The 20,739-nt window shown below is 47.8% G+C and overlaps 4 protein-coding genes across 4 annotated transcripts; 3 read left to right on the top strand and 1 right to left on the bottom strand.

The window, feature by feature from the left end:
* The first annotated feature begins 7,775 nt into the window (after positions 1-7,775).
* On the top strand, positions 7,776-10,291 carry LOC123147686 (vesicle-associated membrane protein 714). Its single transcript, XM_044566957.1, has 4 exons — positions 7,776-8,188; positions 8,493-8,683; positions 8,781-8,944; positions 9,883-10,291. The coding sequence occupies exons 1-4, from the start codon at positions 7,966-7,968 to the stop codon at positions 9,971-9,973; spliced, it is 669 nt and encodes a 222-aa protein (XP_044422892.1). The 5' UTR covers positions 7,776-7,965; the 3' UTR covers positions 9,974-10,291.
* A 799-nt stretch (positions 10,292-11,090) lies between these two features.
* On the top strand, positions 11,091-12,439 carry LOC123147683 (casparian strip membrane protein 2). Its single transcript, XM_044566955.1, has one exon. It carries the CDS (start codon positions 11,525-11,527, stop codon positions 12,194-12,196), a length of 672 nt encoding a protein of 223 aa, XP_044422890.1. The 5' UTR covers positions 11,091-11,524; the 3' UTR covers positions 12,197-12,439.
* A 21-nt stretch (positions 12,440-12,460) lies between these two features.
* LOC123147684 (serotonin N-acetyltransferase 2, chloroplastic) lies at positions 12,461-13,348 on the bottom strand. The gene has a single exon (XM_044566956.1). The coding sequence runs from the start codon at positions 13,265-13,267 to the stop codon at positions 12,668-12,670; it is 600 nt and encodes a 199-aa protein (XP_044422891.1). The 5' UTR covers positions 13,268-13,348; the 3' UTR covers positions 12,461-12,667.
* A 2,747-nt stretch (positions 13,349-16,095) lies between these two features.
* LOC123147682 (SWR1 complex subunit 2) lies at positions 16,096-19,283 on the top strand. Its single transcript, XM_044566954.1, has 11 exons — positions 16,096-16,264; positions 16,354-16,423; positions 16,510-16,581; positions 16,721-16,764; positions 16,868-17,138; positions 17,277-17,352; positions 17,441-17,560; positions 17,694-17,762; positions 17,854-17,896; positions 18,502-18,567; positions 18,701-19,283. The coding sequence occupies exons 1-11, from the start codon at positions 16,188-16,190 to the stop codon at positions 18,891-18,893; spliced, it is 1,101 nt and encodes a 366-aa protein (XP_044422889.1). The 5' UTR covers positions 16,096-16,187; the 3' UTR covers positions 18,894-19,283.
* The last annotated feature ends 1,456 nt before the right edge of the window (positions 19,284-20,739 follow it).

Below are 20,739 nucleotides of genomic sequence, written 5' to 3'. Positions count from 1 at the left end.
ATTGTATTGAGATCCAAAAAGAGAGAAGAAGCCATCTAGCTACTAACTATGGACCCGTAGGTCTGAGGTAAACTACTCACACTTCATCGGAGGGGCTATGGTGTTGATGTAGAAGCCCTCCGTGATCGATGTCCCCTCCAGCGGTGCTCCGGAACAGGCCCCAAGATGGGATCTCGTGGATACAGAAAGTTACGATGGTGGAATTAGGGTTTTGGCTCCGTATCTGATCATTTGGGGGTATGTAGGTATATATAGGAGGAAGGAGTACGTCGGTGGAGCAACAGGGGGCCCACGAGGGTGGAGGGCGCGCCTGGTGGGGGTGGGCGTGCCCCCTACCTCGTGCCCTCTTGTTTTCTTTCTTGACGTAGGGTCCAAGTCTCCCGGATCATAATCTTCCTAAAAATCACGTTCCCGAAGGTTTCATTCCATTTGGACTCCGTTTGATATTCCTTTTCTTCGAAACCCTAAAACAGGCAAAAAACAGCAATTCCGGGCTGGGCCTCCGGTTAATAGGTTAGTCCCAAAAATAATATAAAAGTGGATAATAAAGCCCAATAATGTCCAAAACAGTGGATAATATAGCATGGAGCAATCAAAAATTATAGATACGTTGGAGACGTATCAACAACCACCACGCCACACCCCTTGTCGGGGATATACCCCGCGGCGTAACCCGGCCGGACTTGGCGCTTCATCATAACCCGCCAAAGGACTGGCGATTCATGGGTCTGGCGCTTCACTGGTCTGATGATTTATGAGCCTGGCGACTCACGAATGACCCCGACGACGGGTCAGATAAAGGAGTAGGCCCATGGCCCAGAAGGCCGATTCATGTTATGGTGGGCCGGTTTAAGAGGAAAGATGAGGAGTATTCCCTTACAAAGGAAGCAAGACTAGGACTCCACTTGTAGTCCCTCCGCTCCAAAATAGATGACCCAAGTTTACACTAATTTTATACTAAAGTTAGTATAAAGTTGAGTCATCTATTTTGGAATGAAGGGAGTAATAGAGTAATCCTAATCCAACTAGGACTAGTTATGTAAACTGCCCCTTCAACATATATAAGGAGGGGCAGGGCTCCCCAAAGGAGGACAAGCAACAAGCAAGAAGAAACAATCTCTAGGGCCAGACACAAAGAGCCGGTTTACCGACGACTCTCTCGTGATGATAATGAGACCTAGCCACAAACATCATGTAGGGTTGTTACCGGATGATGTTTCCCGGGGCCCGAAGCTGTCTAAGTCCTTGTCTTGCGTGTTGTGTCTCTCGATTCTGATCAACCCCTTCAAGCTACCGCATAGATGCGTTGGCCTCACGACCAAGTCATCACACTAGGACATCTGCCGTGACAAAACCACGATAGTTGGTGCCCACATGGATTAGGCAGGCATGCTCTCGGGTAGCAGCTATTTGGAGCTTGTACAATTTACTGTTTGCTCATGGATTCCATCTGCTATCCAACCAAGATATACTACTAGCTGCCGAAAAGATGCTACACACAGGAACGTGAACTTGGCTGAAGCTGTGTGATCAAAACGTCAGAAAAGAAAGGAAAAAGGGAAAAGGAAGGCAATGAGACATGGACGAGACTAAGTCAAGCCGGCCACAACACGGAAAGCAGAGGTGGACTCGGCCACCGCCAGAGCTTCAAGTCGTCACAACTCCAATCCGCCTGCACTCGCCTCTGCTGTCGAAAGCCGGTTACGCCTCCGTCCGTAAGCCGCCCCATGTTTGAGTTGTCATCTTGACCTACAACCCACACCCCTGCGCCTCCGTGGCAGCCGCTCGCGTCCGCTGCGACTCACCGACATTTCCGAGCCACCGGTTGTTCGACCTGCGACAGACCTCACGTGCGCGAGCCCGGGCTTTCACTATTCCTCGCTGGCTCCTACCTCCGCGCGCTTGGCCCGCTTAGCGCCGGCTCTCGCATGCCCAGCCGGTTTGCTACCTTGCATCAGCTTGCTGGCTCTGCTCCGCCCCGCCCGACGTCGGGTCTCCACACCAACTGCCTGCCTATGAAGATGCCAATGAAGAGAAAACTGCCGGTGTAGTTGGTGTTAATGCCACGGATGAAGACATACAGAGGCAATATTCAGAAAAGCGTTGAGGAGGGAAAAAAAGAATACAACAGAGCACCTGCTTGCGCATTTAACAAACAACAGTAGTAGCGGTGGTCCACTTCCTTGAAGTTGAGCTCAAAAACAACAGGGTTGACAAGTTAATAGAGATATATGCAAAGATTTGATCCTGGAATTGAATTTAATGGAATCATGTACACCATTCAACCCTCCACGTGAAGACTGCTGCTATGTTCATTACAAAAAAGGACAAAGGAGGCCGGATGGGTGCCAGTGCCACATCAAAACCGGCAAAGTAAGAAGTGTATTTGTACGGGAGTATTTTTTGTCTGAGTATGTACAGCATTATTAGCACCAGCATCCGTGTTCATCCGGCAAAAAATACCAGGTGTTATTTTTTCTATGTATCGCGGCCTAGTCTACATCAACACCGAGTCGCACCTGTCTGCATGAGTTGTTTATTGAGTATAAAGCAAGTCACAGTTTGGGTAGCTCGGTTTTCTTTCAAATTTGAGGCAAATTATTATCAACCGCCGTCTGCACTAGATGGATCAATGGGCAGGCACGCAAATCACCGCCACTACAGTTTGGTTAACTTCAAATAGCCAGTTGGAAGGAATCATTGGCCGAGTTGCTGACACGGCTCATACAGGATCATTTATAACCCGACGCAGTCACCTCAACCTTCTGTGGATTCACATCGTGCTATCAACACCAATGATATACAACTTATGCCGGTTTATATCACGGTCAAATATGGAGAATCTCAAGCCAACTCCTCCAGTCACCTTAAGACTCAGGAGCTACAATGATATGACTCAGCAAATGTTGCCGGTTTTCAGTGAAGTCAAGAACCCCAGGACGTTGGAGGGAAAGATAACCCGGTCCCGGAGGCTACTACAATATTGAGGAAAATTTAAAGGCCGTCAGAAAATTTCCGGTTCAAAATGAAGAATGCCGGTTTAAAATCCGGTTCAAGGGAAATCTGTTCTCCCACAAAGCTTTGAAGCTCTCAAATCCAGTTAAAAAATTTCTGGAATTAATCTCTCGCAAGTTCGAGTTTAAAGGTCGTCAGAAAGTTTTCGGCTAAAAAGGAAGATTCTGGTTTAAAATCCGGTTCAAGGGAAAGATGTCTCCCGCAAAGCTTTGAAGCTCTCAATATCCGGTTTAACATCCGGTTCAAGAAGAAGTTATCTCTTGCAAAAAATTGAAGATTGCCAAAGAGAACTTGCTGCCATGATGCACAGTTCAAACATGGGCATCCTGCCTTACTGGTTTATCATATTATTGATCATTTGGGGGCTTCCTGCTTGTTGATCACAGCTGTGACTACCCTATTAATATGGCTATCAAGCCAATATTATCATAAGAGGACAGATCTGGTTACTTCGGTAATCCGGCTATCAAGCCAATATTATCATAAGGGGCCAAAGAGAGTCTGTTGTACATCACAGCTCAAACATAGGTATCCCTTGAGCACAACTCACAGTATCACTTGGGGGCTATGTGTTCGAACCATAGTTACACCTCTTGATAAGGCCACTAGGGAAATCACTTGGGGGCTATGTGTTCGAACCATAGTTACACCTCTTGATAGGCATAAGGCCACCAGGGAAATCACTTGGGGACTTGGTCGTATTCGAACCATAGCTACACCTTTTTGATAGGCAATAGGGCCACCAGGGAAATCACTTGGGGGATTGGTCGTATTCGAACCATAGCTACACCTTTTTGATAGGCAATAGGGCCACCAGGGAAATCACTTGGGGGCTTGGTCGTATTCGAACCATAGCTATGCCTTTTTGATAGGCAATAGGGCCACCAGGGAAATCACTTGGGGGCTTGGTCGTATTCGAACCATAGCTACACCTCTTGATCGATGCAATGCCACAATTATGACTACTTGGGGGTCTGGTCGTATCCGAACTATAGCTTAAACCCTCTTGGTCATACACATACATCATCATATATTGCGTCATACATTGCATCATCATTACATCATCATAGCATGTATCCTATGGGCACGGATATACCGGTTTATATGGCAGGAATCGGTTTTCAAACCAGGTTATATTATTCAAATCTTCAAATAGCCAACATGGCTGGATTTTATTATGGTTATCAATAACCAGTATTATGATTAAGGTTTTCAAAGTCGCTTTAGCGCAATGGCTATCATATTATCAATGGATATGATTTATTCTACAATTGAAGGAATAGTCTCGAGTTGTTGCAGGCTTACAACCCGGCACCTGGAGGCTACATTATTCAAATTGAGATTACAGCAAATATACAAGTCCCATGTCACTGCCAGCATGCACCATGGCACCGGGGGGGGGGGCTAATGCAAAGTCATTTTTGCTTACCTTATTGAAGACCCGAATCATCACATTGTAATGAGCTGGCCCATGGGGGCTACTAATTGCTCCTATAAAAATTCAAGGCACACAAGCCTTAATCCATTATATTGAAGGGTTTATTGCTCAGTTGGTAGAGGACAAGGCTCTTAATCTTGTGGACATGGGTTCAAGCCCCATGGTGGGGTTACATCATATGATATATTTTCAATGAAATATATACAAAGTCCCTGATCATTATTGCATAATGACCCGGCCCTTGGGGGCTACACTGGGTGAAGTTTTGAACATAAGACAATTACAAGTCCCAGGTTGCTGCAAGCATGACAACCCGACACTTGGGGGCTACATATATGGAGTATTCAGTTTATATGATTGAGATGAACAAACCGAATTTCTTCAAGGTTGCAACACTTATTGGAGCAAGTCTTAAGTTATCACTATGTTCTCCTCTTAAGACTTGGGGCTACAGGTATTATGCATATAAAGGAGGAACGTCTTCAAATTATCAGTTTTGAGCAAATCAGGAAGATCAATTACATGACCCGGTGTCAACAACAATTATGACCCGGTGCCATCAATATTGATAAATCGGCAATTTTGGCAATGATAAACCGGCAAGTTCTACATTTTCAAACCGGCTGATATCAGTTGAATAGACCAATATTTTTGTCAAATCAGAGCATTGAAGGCCGATCCAAATTGATTCTTTATTTACAAAATATCTTCTGCAAGCAAATTGATTATGAAGCTGGTCTATTGACTCGGATTTTTTAGAAGGAAGAAATGACAAGGACTTAAGGATGATCAAGTGTCGGTTTATAAGAATATTTAAACCGGAGCACAACCCGCCAAATTTGTTCTTGTGTTTATGTTGTAGATCAGTTTAACATGGATAAATCCAAATTAAATTGGGGGCTAATGTCGGGGATATACCCCGCGGCGTAACCCGGCCAGAAGTATAACCCGGCCGGACTTGGCGCTTCATCATAACCCGCCAGAGGACTGGCGATTCATGGGTCTGGCGGTTCACTGGTCTGACAATTTACGAGCCTGACGACTCACGAATGACCCTGACGACGGGTCAGATAAAGGACTAGGCCCAAGGCCCAGAAGGCCGGTTCATGTTATGGTGGGCCGGTTTAAGAGGAAAGATGAGGAGTATTCCCTTACAAAGGAAGCAAGACTAGGACTCCACTTGCAATAGAGTAATCCTAATCCAACTAGGACTAGTCATGTAAACCGCCCCTTCAACATATATAAGAAGGGACAGGGCTCCCCAAAGGGGGACAAGCAACAAGCAAGAAGAAACAATCTCTAGGGCTAGACACAAAGAGCCGGTTTACCGGCGACTCTCTCGTGATGATAATGATACATAGCCACAAACAACATGTAGGGTTGTTACCGGATGATGTTTCCTGGGGCCCGAAGCTGTCTAAGTCCTTGTCTTGCGTGTTGTGTCTCTCGATTCCGATCAACCCCTTCAAGCTACCGCATAGATGCGTTGGCCTCATGACTAAGTCCTCACACTAGGACATCTGTCGTGACAAAACCACGACACCCTTGTCGAAACTCTACGTCTCTGTCACCTTCAGCGCTCCGGTAGGGCTCCACCCGCGCTTCTCCTCTATCTACGTTCAAACCCTGTCCTCCGACCACCATGCCTAGCAACTGTTCGATGAATCACAGGAGCTAAAAACATTTGTCCCTTCTTCTTTCTAGCAATGGATTCATATTTGATGTACATATACGAGCAGTATGTTGAGTCGTCCGACGGCTCATCGGACGAGGAGTACTCTGATGATACGGCAATGATGCAAGCGCTCCTTGAAGACGCAGAGCATGCGGAGGATCATGTTCTCAATTTGAAGGGCTCGATCAAGGGTCATCGAGTGCTCAACCGCAACAGGGCATGAGACCATTTGACATGGCCGGCTACTTTGCCCCTGATGCACTATTCACTGGCCTTTTTCGCACGCGTTTTTGGATGCGCAAGACTATCTTCAATCGTTTGTACCATGACGTCTGGTCCTACAATGACTACTTCATCCTGAAGAAGGACATCGTGGGAATGACCGGCTTCTGGTTACCAGAAGTGCACGGCTGCACTCCGAATGCTTGCATATGACACATCCGCTGATTCGTGGGATGAGTACCTACGAATGTTTGAGAGCACATGCAGAGATGCCATGGTCAGGTTTGCAACTGCCGTGGTTGAGGTGTTCAGACCTCAGTATCTGAGAGAACCAACTGTGGTAGACACCGAGAGGCTCTTCGCAATCATAGAAGCAAGAGGATGGCCAGGTATGCTTGGATCTCTTGACTGCATGCATTAGAAATGAAGAACTGCCGGAAGGCTTTGCAAGGGCAATATTAGGGTCATGTTAAGAAGCCCACCATCATTCTTGAAGTAATTGCATCATAAGATCTTTGGATTCGACACGCTTTCTTTGGCATGTCCAGGTCTTACAATGACATCAATGTGCTGCAACGATCGTCGTTGTTTGCGAGGCTGACTGGAGGAAAAATTCCTCCTTGCCACTATACTGTCAATGGACATGAGCACAACATGGGCTACTATTTGATTAATGGTATCTATCCTCCATGAGCTACCTTTGCCAGCACCATCTCAAACTCAATTGGACATGAAAAATGCTCACTTTGCCGAAAGACAATAATCAGCTAGAAAGGATGCCGGATGGCATTTTGAGGTCTGCAGGCCCGTTTTGCAGTTGTTCGTGGACCTACTAAACAATGGGATCCAGAAACCTTGTGGGAGGTGATGACATGTTGTGTGATCATGCACAACATGATCGTCGAGGATGAGGGTGACGATGCTGCGGCAACTCCGGAATTTGAGAACGTGAGTGATCCTATCCAACTTTCGAACCAGAATCGACAACTCACGAGCAGCTGAAGAACGATCTGATTGAGTATCAATCGGCGGTTAAAGGCGACAACGATGTTGGGATGTATTTTCCGAACTTTTTGAAATTTAAACTAGTGCTGCATGCAGCTATTTGAATGTCTGTACCTTTTGCATGCGGCTATTTGATCATACGAACTTTAAAAAAATATGAGAAAGATCAGATGTATACAAATAGTGTTGATGTCATCCTTCCGCATCCGTGTTCACGGACCGGTTCTCTATCCATGAACAAATGTGGGAGAAAATTTACGGGTCGAGATGCCCTAACAAGCAAACAGCACGGCATCGGCATGAAAGTACAAAGCAAGTCGTGGGAGGAAGGGAGGAAAAAAGAAAGAAAATTGGGCGGAGAAAATACACTAAATAGAAAACGGTAGTCGACGGCAGTACGGCACGGCGCCGCTCGAAACCCCCACATCCATCGCACCTCTCCTCCCAAATTCCCAATCAGTTATACTACACGCCTGCCTCCCTCCCTCCGTCTTCCTGGACCCAACCCAAGGCCAGATCAGATCAGCTCAGGCCGCCTCCGCTTCCCGACTCCAGTTCCAATTTCGATTCCCACCCCCGCCCCCGCCCCTCGGGACCGAGGAGGAGGAGGATGGCGATCGTGTACGCGCTCGTGGCGCGGGGCACGGTGGTGCTGGCCGAGTTCGCCGCCGTCTCGGGCAACGCCGGCGCCGTCGCCCGCCGCATCCTCGAGAAGCTCCCCTCCGAGGCCGAGGCGCGCCTCTGCTTCGCGCAGGACCGCTACATCTTCCACGTCCTCCGCTCCCCCGCCGACGGCCTCACCTTCCTCTGCATGGCCAACGACACCTTCGGACGTCAGTACCACTAACCCCTCCTCCACTCAGCCTCTAGTTAGTCAGTTATGCTGAATTCAGGAAGCTCTTGTTAGATTCGGCTTCTCCTCTCAGCGGGATGTGCCGCCACAAACATGACCTGATCTCAGATGTTGGGATAGAATTGCATTTTTCGGTTCATCATGGACAGTTCTTTCAGTTTTGTGTACTGAAGCAACCAATTGTAGATCATCGTCATGCCTTGCCGGCATCTAGTAGTAGTCTATGTGCAATCATTCTGCTTGTTGCTAACACTTTGCCATGCCGTCTGTTCATGATGATGCAGGGAGAGTTCCCTTCATTTATCTCGAGGACATCCAGATGAGGTTCATGAAGAACTACGGCAGGGTCGCCCATTCCGCGCTGGCCTATGCCATGAACGACGAGTTCGCCAGGGTGCTGCACCAGCAAATGGAGTTCTTCTCCAGCAACCCCAGCGCCGACACGCTCAACCGCCTCCGCGGCGAAGTCAGCGAGGCGAGTACCACAAGATGCTTGCATTTGGGACATTTCTGTTGTATGTTCTTAGTTAGCTGTGCTGAGTATACAGTGCTTATGCTTGCGAAACGTGCAGATACACACCGTCATGGTTGACAACATAGAGAAGATTCTGGACAGAGGCGACCGCATCTCGCTTCTTGTAGACAAGACCTCCACAATGCAGGACAGCGGTTTTCACTTCCGCAAGCAATCCAAGAGGCTTCGGAGAGCTCTCTGGATGAAGAATGTCAAGCTTCTGTAAGTGCCACACATCTCCATCTTCAGTATTTTTTTCTTGTTCTTCTTGTTAACTTTTGAGTACACTAGCAGCCAATTATGGATCAGTAGCATGGCCATTGAAAGTTTTTCTAAAAAGTTTTTTTTACAGTGTGCAACTCCCTGTTGATACCACAAAGCACCTCCAGATCTGTTATCTGCATAACCAGATTCCAGCCAGTTGTAGTTTTCCGTGTCCCCAGATTCAGTCTGGCTGGAAACTGTCATTTCTGAACATAAGCAAGTTTTATGAGAAATGCAAGATACTCCCTTCGTCCGGAAATACTTGTCGAAGAAATGGATAAAAATAGATGTATCTAGAACTTAAATATGTCTAGATACATCCATCTCTGCGACAAGTATTTCCGGACGGAGGGAGTATGTGCTTTCCTTACAGAAAATATGGCTAAATTATACAGATAGAGTAAATTACACTGTTTGGGTAAGGGGTAACTTTAGAGGAGCTTTTATAATTTGAAGTAAATTCTAGAACTTTGTAAAAAAAATACCCCTCATCCAAACATCCTCTAACTCTCTAGTTTAATGGCTTAAGTTAGTGTGGTGTGTCATGACTGAAATCGCAGAAACCCATGTTCCGACTAGGAAATCTTGTAATTAGTGGCTACTATTGGCAAGTGCAGCCAAGTAACCAACCAATGGCTGTCTATAACACCAGAGTTTTATTTCTGTTGACTTTTACTGCCTCTGTTCCTAAATATAAGGCTTTTTAGACATTCCAATGTGGACTACATACAGAGCAAAATGAGTGAAAATCTACACTCTAAAATACGTCTATATACATCCGTATGTAGCCCGTATTGAAATCTCTAAAAGGTCTTATATTTAGAAACGAGGGAGTACATGTCAGTTTAACCTGTTTGGCAGCTTCTAAGATGTTTCTTGTTGTGCGTTTGTTGCAGAGCGGTGTTGACGGCGGTCATTGTGCTGCTACTTTACCTGATCATTGCGGCTTTCTGCGGAGGCCTGTCCCTTCCATCGTGCAGATCATAGAACAGTAGCTCGACACCATACATGATGTTCCAAGTTCGTCTCAGCTTCCAAAGCGAGAACCTTATGTTTTGGTCAACAGATTCGCAGTTGAGTTCTCGGTAGATTGTTTTTGCTCATACAAGTCGATATGAAATGTTTGTACAAAAACCGGGTCCGTGTGTACAGTATGAAATGTCGTTTGTGCTTCCTTTGGGTATGTTGTGGCACTAGTTAAGAGTTGCTCGGTGCACTGCACTGGTTCGTCGAAATTATTACTGATGTATAGTACCTCCATTTCTGGAGAAGATGTGAACACTGAACAGGGTATGTTTTCTTTCATCTCCTTTTGCTTACTCTGCTTGTTGGGTGTTGAGCAAATTGTCAGCTATATTGGGATGGATGTTTTGGAAGCAGTAATGTCTGTAGATCTGAACGCTTTTGTGCTCTGCTTACATCTTGGATGGCGTGGAAGCAGCGCAACGAGAGTACCTTAGAGCATGCTAGGCCTTAGAGCCCTTCCCTGCTCGCCAGGATTAGAGCGGAAGCCAGGCTCCGGCATCTGGGCTCCTACTAGGCCATCTCCCAGGCTTGGAACTTGTTTTCTTTTGAATGAACTGAAGCGCAAGGCTCTTGCGTCGTCTCGACTCGAGAAAATAAGCACTTCTGTGCAATATTATGGTTGGGTTTTTTGAGTGGAGGGGATCCGAACACGTTAGTTTACTCGGTTGTGGTACACCCTCCGTTCGTGTTTATTTTTACTCCGTGTAAGATTTGTTTGAAATTAAAAAATATTAACATTTACAATACTGAAGTTATGTAGTATGAACATTAATTTCATGATGCATCTAAAGTTATTGGTTCCATATTGTGAATGTCGACCTTTTTTCTTATAAAGTTAGTCAAACTTTATAATTAGACTTGAGATAAATTTTATATGCTGACTAAAAATAAGGGTGTGACTAGGTCTCAGTCAAACGACATACCATGTAAGAAAAGAAAAGGAAGATCAGAATATCTTTTTTGCACGAATCTCAATATATGATCCCATAAATATAACGTGGACTGAGACGTAACCAAGTCTCAGCCGATTGAGAAGATTTAGGAAGACGGAAATCGTAGGGAGTACATCCTTGCCATGCCCGCCACCTTGTTTGAACTTTTGCCTCTTCTTCTTCTTCTTCTTTTTTGCTAAAATAGGTGTGAGGATATCTGTACGCTTCGTTTTTTCAGTTGAACTGCTCCCGGTCGTGTCCTGTACTCCTATTCCGGCATCGATGAAATGCAGAGCAGTTAGAAAAGCAAAGCAAATTCCAGCAAACTAAGCAACCACTCCTGCAAACCCAACCACACTAAGCTACATCCCTCTCAACTTCTTCACCATCAAGCTCTTGAATCAATCATTCCTCCAACTATTCATTACCTCTGCACCTGATCTGCATGCTGCCTGTGTGCATATATGCTGCACTGCGCCATGGTCTCTACTCAGCAAGCAATCTTCATCTTCATCTCAATCTTCCAAACAAGCAGGAAGTACCTGGCAGCTGAGCAGAGCAGCTAGCCGTCCCAGCCAGCATGGCCAGCACCAACGAGGCCACCGTCATCCACATGGACGACACCACCGGCAAGGCACCGGTCACGGCCGCGCCACCGCCAGGAGCCGCACCCGCGCCGGTGCAGCAGCAGCAGCAGCGCAAGTCCGGCGGCGGCGTGCCGTTCATCCTGCGCAGCGGCGCCGAGGGCTTCCGGCGCTGCATGGCCTTCGTGGACCTGCTGCTCAGGGTGGCGGCCTTCGGGCCCACGCTCGCGGCCGCCATCTCCACGGGCACCTCCGACGAGACGCTCTCCGTCTTCACCGAGTACTTCCAGTTCCGCGCCAGGTTCGACGACTTCCCGGCCTTCACCTTCTTCATGGTCGCCAACGCCGTCGCCGCGGGGTACCTGGTGCTGTCCCTCCCCTTCTCCATCGTGGGCATCATCCGGCCAAAGGCGACCGGCGTCAGGCTGCTGCTGCTCGTCTGCGACACGGTGATGGTGGTGCTGCTGACGGCCGCTGCGTCTGCGGCGGCGGCCATCGTGTACGTGGCGCACGAGGGGAGCCGGCGCGCCAACTGGGCGCCCATCTGCATGCAGTTCCACGGCTTCTGCCAGCGCACCAGCGGCGCCGTCGTCGCCTCCTTCCTCGCCGTCCTCGTCTTCATCCTCCTCGTCCTCCTCTCCGCCTGCGCGATCCGCAGACACCGCTAGGCTACGGCTACCTACGTGCCATCACCGACCGAGGTCGCTCGATGCTTTCGAATCCTTTCTGGTCTTGGTTGTGCTTTCTCTACTTCACTTTGATTTGATCTTGCTCATGAGTGAATTGCACCATCTCATATACTCCTGTGTTTCTCTGGTGTAAGGTGTTCGTCAATCAATTGTTCGTCGATCACAGTGGAATGTAACTATGTAAGTGTATTGATATTGATCAATTTGAACATTTCCGATTTCCAGTGCCAAGCAAACAAGAGAGAAATTCAGATGGTCAGTTCCATGATCCATCTCATATATACTCATGTACTCAGCACTGCAGCAGTGTTAAGTGTATCGATCAATTTCAACATTTCCGATCTGTCTCCATCCAATCACCTGGCATAACAAGCGAAAAAGAAAGAAAGAAATGCACAGCAGAGATGCATGGATCATGCATGAATGGTGATGGCAGTAATGTATAGAATATCACTGTTGCTTCTGGTTTTGCTTGCTGCGGTAGTACGCCATGCCCCGGATGCCGTCGGGGTCCATGGCGAACCCCAGCGGGCGGTAGAACCCGACCACCCTGGGCTCGGCGTAGAGGACGATGTTGCCGACGCCCTTGCGCCGGAGCTCCGCCACGAGGCGCTCCATGACGGCGCGGCCGAGCCCGAGGCCCTGGCACGACGGCTCCACCACCACGTCCCACACCACCGCGTTGAACACCCCGTCCCCGGCCGCGCGCGCGAACGCCACGGGGCGCCCCGTCGCCTCCGACGCCAGCCACGCCACCTCGCTGTGCTCCAGCGCGCACCGGAGCCGCTCCTCCTGCCGCCGAGGGAACCCCACGCGCGCGAACACCTCGTTCAGCGCCGCCACGTCCAGGCCCTCCGCGGTGCGCCGCACGGCGAAGCCCCGGGACGACAGCTCCGAGTCCGACACCGTCAGCTGGACGCCCGCGACGGCGCCGCCGGCGGACGCGGCGGGGCGGCGCAGGAGGAACGGGTTCCCCCTCGGGTTGAGCTTGACGGCGGCGTGGAGGAAAGCGCGCGCGCGGACGCGGGGCTGCAGCTGCGGTTGTTGCATGGCTGATGTGCTGATGGCTTCGGACGCCTGTGGCCATGGACTGCTTGCTTATCCTTCCCGTCTGTTCGCTAGCTTTCTTCCCGCCACTAATTCTGTCACGCAGATTATCGGGTTCATCTGCCAATGTTAAAATTTTCCAAATGATAAATGGCACACGATACATACGTCTTCACGTTTTTTTTCCAACTAAAATTACCATCCGAGATAGAAAAAAAAGCCCTAAAAAATGAAACCTACCATCTGGAAAGAAAGTTGTCATGCTTGATAAGTTGTCATCCTTGCGTGACTCAATTTGCCATGAAAATCGTTCGAAGTTGTCATGTATTCGTGTCACATGTGTGACACTTATCAGGGTTAAAGGTAATAATAATTTACGCGAGTAGTTTCAGTTTATGAATGTGGATTCTTTTCCAAGCAATGATCATAGAGTTTTGTCACAATTATACTAAATCAGCAATAATTAATATGGATCGAAGAAAGCAGTTGAGATTTAAGACCTAGTATTATTGTTAGATACTACTTCTGTAAAAAAATACTATAAGACCTTTAGTAGAAAGTATATCTGTTTAAGTGACAACTAATTTTGCAAAGAAGACAACATAGACAAGGGAGCATTTTCGTCGTCTTTTTTGCTTCGCCGTCATCGATTGTGTCCTAGGGCAGTGACCGCATCTCCTTCCTATGCATTTCCTTTTTTCCTCTACTCTATTATGCGCACACTAACATTTCGACCAAAAAACAAAGACTGACACACACACTCACACAAGATCAAAGTCCCGAAACTCTAAAACCGACAAAGTTACCGCAAATGTCTTATTGTCGAAGAGAAAATCATTTCTTGTTGACAAAGTATTCCACCTTACAGATACATAGGGTGTCAAACTAAGAGTTTTGATCCTGATGTGCTAGGCGTACAACACTCCTAACCATCGAACCATTTTTTTTGCAAGAAAAACTTCGATCTATCCATCTTTAATCATGGCAGTACAATGAGCACCAGAAATAAAAATTACATTCAGATCCGTAGATCACCTAGTAACGACTACAAGCACTGAAGCGAGCCGAAGGCACGCCGCCGTCATCGCCCCTCCATCGTCGGAGTCAGACACAACTTGTTGTAGACAGTCGGGAAGTCGTTGTGCTAAGACCCCATAGGACCAGCACCATAGAACAGCAACCGCCGCCGATGAAGAATAACGTACATCGAAGAGATCCAAACCGAAGACACAAATGTAGACGAACAACGACGAGATCCGAGCAAATCCACCAAAGAACGCACTACCGGAATGGGGGCTAGGTGGGGAGACCTTTATTCCATCTTCAGGGAGCCGCCGTCGTCTCGCCTTCCTGAGTAGGACACAAACCCTAACAATATTGAGAAAAATGACTAAAAATGGAGCCCTCCTGCCGGTCTTTGTCAGGATCCACCGCACCTCCATGGCCCTAGTGCCACCGGAGACAAGGCGGACCTACGTCGGCGCCGACGAGAAGCACGAACCCTAACTTTATTTCTTACCATCGAACCGTATATTGATTCTTCTGGCGTTGATGTTTCATATGACCATTGCTAGAAAAAAGATATTACATATGACCTTGATTTAAAATTTCACAAGCGAAATTGCGGAAAATCAAAAGTTAAAATTTCATGCACAACTAGTTTAATTACAATGCTTTCGCATAGTCTTTTCAAGAAAGTGTTTTTTCCACAGTTGATAAAATGGAGCATGGGGAAAGAAGAAGATGTTTTCTTAGGGGAAATGCTCACATCACCCGACCAATAACGACGACGCGTGCGTCCCTCGTCTCCTTGGCCGTCAGATTTTATTTTGAACAGATGGCTCGGGAGCAACCTATTACATAGTCTAGGTTTTGCAACTGAGCAGTTGTTGCAATCTCCCCAACTGCAACAACTGATATGTTGCAGGATTTGAATATGGATCTCTCAAGAGCAGATATCTCCCTTGCTCCTCCCGAGCTCCCCGTCGAGCCGCCACCTCCCTGTGTTGCTTCGATCGCCGCCACCGGCGCTCGCCACCAACAAGCACACCGACGATGTCAGCAACAAACATGCTCGGCGGCCACGTGCAGGCCGCATTCTACACGGCGTGCGGAGAGAGAGAGAGAGAGAGAGAGAGAGAGAGAGAGAGAGAGAGAGAGAGAGAGAGAGAGAGAGAGATGAAAGAGCTACCGCCTACACGGGGATGCAACGAGTGAGAGAGCGGGGTGGAAAGAGAGATGAAGATGAGAGGGGAGGGGATGAGAAGAAGTAGGAGAGGAAAAGGAAGGGCGCATCAGCATGCTTCTCCGGCGAGCTCGCTAGCCGTCGTGGCAACGTTTCTGCAACATGTCATCTATTGCAAAAGGTTTTCTACAACACAAGCTTTTTTTGGAAAAATTATGTTAGAAAACGACCAACAACATTTCTACAACATGCCCTCTGTTGCAAAGATTTCCGCAACATTACTTTTGCTGCAAATATTTTCAGGAGGAAAATAATGTTTAGAGGTGATTGCAATAAGCATCCTATTGCAGAGGGCCTATTGCAACATCACTCTGGTTGCAAAGAGATGTCACTGCTTATGTGGGTAGATTGGATGGCCATTCGCAGATCCATCTAAAAGTGATAGAGGCAGTTGATCTTTTTCCGTTATCAGACGGCCGACATGTAGCGTCTAGAGACACGAAGTAAAACTTTTATGATTAAGGAAAAAAGACTAAAGATCATCTCAGAAAAAGAAAGGAAAGACTAAAGATTTGGGCTTTACAGCTCAAAATATATATTTGGGCTGTTTTGGGCCGGTAGTGTTAACATAGATTTGGGCCGTCACTCGTCCGGTCGTCCCAACTCGTTGTTTCTCCCAAATCCCCCACGGCACCGCGAGACGAACCCATTCGCCATCTCGCCGCCGGTGAAGTCGCCATGGCCGACCACGCCGCAAGCGAGGAGGAGCCGCCCATCCTGCTCGACCGCGCGGCGCGTGCCACCCGAGGAAAGAGGTGGTCTCCCTGCTCCTCGCTCTCCCTCCCCCTCGCCCTATACCTATCTTCCCTTCTCCTTACGCTGTCTGCCCCCCCTGATTGCGCAGGATAACCAAGCTCGTAGAGGAGGAGGTCGAGCTTGACGAGGCTTTCTGGGGCCAAGAAGCCCTGAAGGAGGTCCGTCGGTTGCTACGGAATCATCTCTTCTGCTCATATTCATAAGCTGTTTACTGTTCTTCAACTTGCTCCGTCCTTTCTGGCAGGACGAGGAGGATGATAACTATCAGGAAGAGCAGGATGCTGGTGATGTATTCGACAGTGATTTCGATGAAGATGTGAGATCCCTCCTTCTGCTCATCCCAATCTGTTCAATTGGTTTACTTATTCATTGTAGCTTTTGTAAAGTTGGTCTTCTCTTGCTCTGTTGCTCATAATAATTTTCTCACTGCCTGTGCTAATCCAACTCCTTTCCAGGAACCTCAACCTGACGACGACCCAGAGAAGGAAGTGAGTGAGAGGTAACACATGTTTCATGGTAGCTCATAAGCATATCAGAGCACATTCATGCACTGCGTAACAGTCAGTTATATATATCTAAATCGTGCCCTGATTATGGACCAGATTACCTATTAAGAAGCGGCTAGTTTTCCCTGGGAAGACCATGAAAAAAATGAAAGCCAAGAAGAAGAAGAAGAAGAATAAGGTCATCAAACTAGAGGATGATGAAGGCATAGATGACAAGAATCCTGATAAGACAACTTCATCCAAACAATCAGATGTTCCTGATGAATGGGAGTCTGAGAAAACGATCAGGAAATCAACCAGAACATCTGTCATTGTGAGACAAGCTGAGCGAGAAGCAATACGTGCTGAAAAGAAAGCTACTGCTAAGGTCTGTAAACCGTACAGCAGCCCTCCACGTATTGCATTCATGGTTATTAGTATATTCAGGGACAACAGAATCTTGTAGTACCAAACAAATGGCATTTTCAGGCTGATTGATTGTTTTCCCTCTTTTATACTGTACCAGCCAATTAAGAAGAGAAAAGAGGGAGAAGAAAAACGTATGACACAAGAAGAGATGCTCTTGGAAGCAGCTGAAACTGGTCTGTTTCCCTCTTCGTTGTGCCTTTCCCAAAGATAAAGATGGAATCTGCCAGTGTTGATTGACTAGTTTACCTTTGTCTATTTTAGAGATTATGAACATGAGAAATCTTGAACGTGTACTGGCAAGAGAGGAGGAGGTGAAGAAAAAAGCTGTTGTTCAGAAAGCTGTCTATGAGGGTCCTACACTTCGATTTCACTCGAGAGATGGTAACTACTATATGCATATCTGCTTACATGTGAATACTGAACTTAGAAGCTGCTCCTTTTGTGCTGCCTTTTTCAATTATAAGAACCTGTATCCTACGCGTGCTGATTACTAGTTATGATCATGCTGAATTAGGGGAATCACGTCTGGAATTCATTAATGGGGCATCATTTGGGTCTGAACTTTGTACGACTTCAACTCCTTGTAAGTGTTGGTTTCTCTTTGGTGCTGTACATTTTTATTTATCTGGCAGTTTGAATTCAATGTAGTCTTGTATTAATTTTTGTTATTGTAGATCCGGAAAAATCTGTTTGCATTGTAACAGGACTTCCTGCCAAGTATGTTTTCTGTACACTAGTTTGCTCATTCCTTAATTCATGTTCCTTTTCCCTTGTATGTGAAGTTGGAGCTTCCTTCCATCCATGTTTATACAATTACATATTTCACTTGATAAAATTATGCACACATGTTTCTGGTTTTTAATCGCTGCGTGTTTTTACAGTGCAGTGTTGGTTGGTGGTGGTTTGTTTTATTGTGATATATATGTGTCTGTTGGTTAGAGAGTGTCAGATTATGTCCAATCCAACAATCCCATACAAATTGCATTGCCTGAATTATTTTTGTGCACACCCTAGTTCTAGCAATTGTTGTACTCTTCAGTGTGTTCTGTCGTGATGGAATAGCAAAGGTAGTACTCCCTCCGATCCATATTACTTGTCGCTCAAATGGGTGTTCCTAGCGCTGAAATACGTCTAGATACATCCATTTGAGCGACAGGTAATATGGATTGGAGGGAGTACTTGATTCGGTGATTTGAAATGAACATACTCCTACATTAGTATCACCTGAACTGATGCATTCTGTTACAAGCTGAGAGTGGGTTATGTCTCCATGGTTGTTATTTGAAGTGATAATCTTATTTTAGGCTTGGCTTTACTTGTAGATACCGTGATCCAAAGACTGGATTACCTTATGCGACAATGGCAGCGTTTAAGATCATCCGGGAGAGGTACACTTTGGTTCTTTCCTTGGAACTGGCATTTTCCTTTCTGGGTTGTAACTCTTTAGTAAGTGAAACAGTGCTCAGTGTCTGAATGTAGACTTGCAGCATGCTAACATTTTCTATGGGTGCATGTGTTCAGTTTCCTGAAAGAGGAGCCGGATAAGAAGAGGCCCAACATGTCAAATATGGGAGAACTCTTTGAATCAGTAGCCGGTGAACATTCTACGCCTAAGAAGAAAAGAATAGAGTCAAGATCGCCAATATCAGGGGACCTAAGGCACGGCGGACGCTTCAGACGAATACCTGCTCTTGATGTCATGGACGAGGACTGACAAGAGATCTTCTCTGACAGTGCGGTTGCATATGATGCCATGTGTTAGCATGAGGACTTGCCAGAGATCTCTGCTGGCGTGGTTGCATACGATGCCGTGATAGCATGGGGACTGGCCGGAGATCTACGACGGCGTGGTTGCTTACGATTTCATGTTAGCATTAGAAACAGTAGAGATGTTCCTGATGCTGCCGCTTGTGCAATGGCATGTTGTAAACGAACTGCTGTCAGTTGATGGCTTCTTGTGTTAGGTGTGCTGGAATCGTGGTCCTAGGGACTGTTCAACATAGCCTCAGCATTATACCCTGACATCTAAGCCACGTCCCGTATCATTTTGACATGGAACTTGGCCTTTTCATTCATAATAATCTATTGTGCAATGTGTGTCGGATTTCGGGTTCCGGCAGACCCTTGAGGTTCGAACATTGGAGTGCGCGTGGAGATTTTGCCTTTTACCTACCTGTACCCCTCCGCCTTGCTAAGATCTAAGCTATGGAAAAAACAACATAAGAGACACAGGATTTATACTGGTTCGGGCCACCGTTGTGGTGTAATACCCTACTCTGGTGTGTGGTGTGGTGGATTGCCTCTTGGGCTGATGATGATGAACAATACAAGGAAGAATAGCCTCGCGAGGGTTTGTTCTTGGCCGGGGGGATGAACTGCTAGGAGGAGTTCAGTCACCCTTCCCTCTCTCTCTTTTCTCGATTCTCTCTCCGATTTCGGTCTCAGCTTGTTTCAGGGTTGGCCGATTCTAGATCCCCCCTACCCTGGGGGTGGCTAGTCCTATTTATAGGCAATGGCCCTGGGCCTCTTCCCAAATATTGAGCAGGAAGGGCGCTAACAATTGGCCATTTTGAAGGGGAACATCTGGTACACTTATCCTGACTAAAGTTGGTCATCGTCTGCCAAAGACTCTGGTGGTGACGCTGGCTTGGGCTCTACAATGACTCCCTCCCTGCCATTGGACTGGTCTTGGTCTCGTTGCATCGAAACGGGCGCCTTTGCTTGATGCTCCCGCCTGCGCTTGCTCCCTTTGCACCAAAGAGGAAAGGAGGACACTGCACGGGCTGGCGCCCGCCTGGCGCCCTTGGTCGTCATGGCTTGCGTCACGGGCACCTCGTGAGGTACCCCGCCTTGATCTCTCTGCCTTCTCGCGAGCCAGCCTGATGAGGTCGTGCCTGAGGAAGCTCCGTGTCGTCTGCCCCGCGAGGCTTGGCCCCTCGCGAGGATCTTGAGTCTGTGTTGATGAAGATGGGCCGTGCTGGGCCCCCTTTTGAGCCATGCCGTAGGCCGCAGGCAGGCAAGTCTGGGGACCCCCGTTTCCAGAACGCCGACAGTAGCCCCCGGGCCCAAGGCGCGCCCGGACTTGGCCGTGCAGGGAGGCGAAAGGGCAAGGGCGAAGCGCCGCGGGCCCTAACAGCCTGCGGCCTTGGGCGCCGCGTGGCGGTTGATTGGACGTGGGCGCCTCAGCAACCGCGCGAGTTGATAAAGGAGCGGCATCTGCCTGGGCTTTGCTTTCTGCTTTCTCCGGTTGCTGCTCAGATCCCCTTTCTTGCGCCTCTCCTTCCTTCCTCCAAAATTTCCAGATCTACTCCGACCGCGTGACCTAGGAAGCCATGGCGCCTCGTCAGTCCCCGACCGGAGCTTGGTACTCGTTTGTCCTGGACTCGCCGAACGTGTCGGAGGCGAGCCTTGCCCGGTTGCGCCGGATGGCGGCAGCGCAGGGCATCGACGGGGCGAAGGTGTTCAAGGCCGGCTCCGCCACCCCTGAGGGCCAAGGGAGCACCTTCTATCTGTTCTTTGTAAGCGCCATTGCTGCTGGCCTGGTGCCTCCCTTCTCCGAG

This window comes from Triticum aestivum, chromosome 7A (genome assembly GCF_018294505.1).
Source record: "Triticum aestivum cultivar Chinese Spring chromosome 7A, IWGSC CS RefSeq v2.1, whole genome shotgun sequence".
NCBI classification, from domain to species: domain Eukaryota; kingdom Viridiplantae; phylum Streptophyta; class Magnoliopsida; order Poales; family Poaceae; genus Triticum; species Triticum aestivum.
The sequence above is the reverse complement of the archived record's forward strand: the minus strand, read 5'-3'. Positions and strand labels throughout refer to the sequence as shown.

Coding starts and splice junctions, on each gene's coding strand:
- LOC123147686 (XM_044566957.1), top strand. CDS start 7,966: ATGGCGATCGTGTACGCGCTCGTGGCGCGGGGCACGGTGGTGCTGGCC. Junction 8,684..8,780: donor TCCGCGGCGAAGTCAGCGAG/GCGAGTACCACA, acceptor CGAAACGTGCAG/ATACACACCGTCATGGTTGA. Junction 8,945..9,882: donor ATGAAGAATGTCAAGCTTCT/GTAAGTGCCACA, acceptor CGTTTGTTGCAG/AGCGGTGTTGACGGCGGTCA.
- LOC123147683 (XM_044566955.1), top strand. CDS start 11,525: ATGGCCAGCACCAACGAGGCCACCGTCATCCACATGGACGACACCACC.
- LOC123147684 (XM_044566956.1), bottom strand. CDS start 13,267: ATGCAACAACCGCAGCTGCAGCCCCGCGTCCGCGCGCGCGCTTTCCTC.
- LOC123147682 (XM_044566954.1), top strand. CDS start 16,188: ATGGCCGACCACGCCGCAAGCGAGGAGGAGCCGCCCATCCTGCTCGAC. Junction 16,265..16,353: donor CGTGCCACCCGAGGAAAGAG/GTGGTCTCCCTG, acceptor CTGATTGCGCAG/GATAACCAAGCTCGTAGAGG. Junction 17,897..18,501: donor GTAACAGGACTTCCTGCCAA/GTATGTTTTCTG, acceptor CTTTACTTGTAG/ATACCGTGATCCAAAGACTG.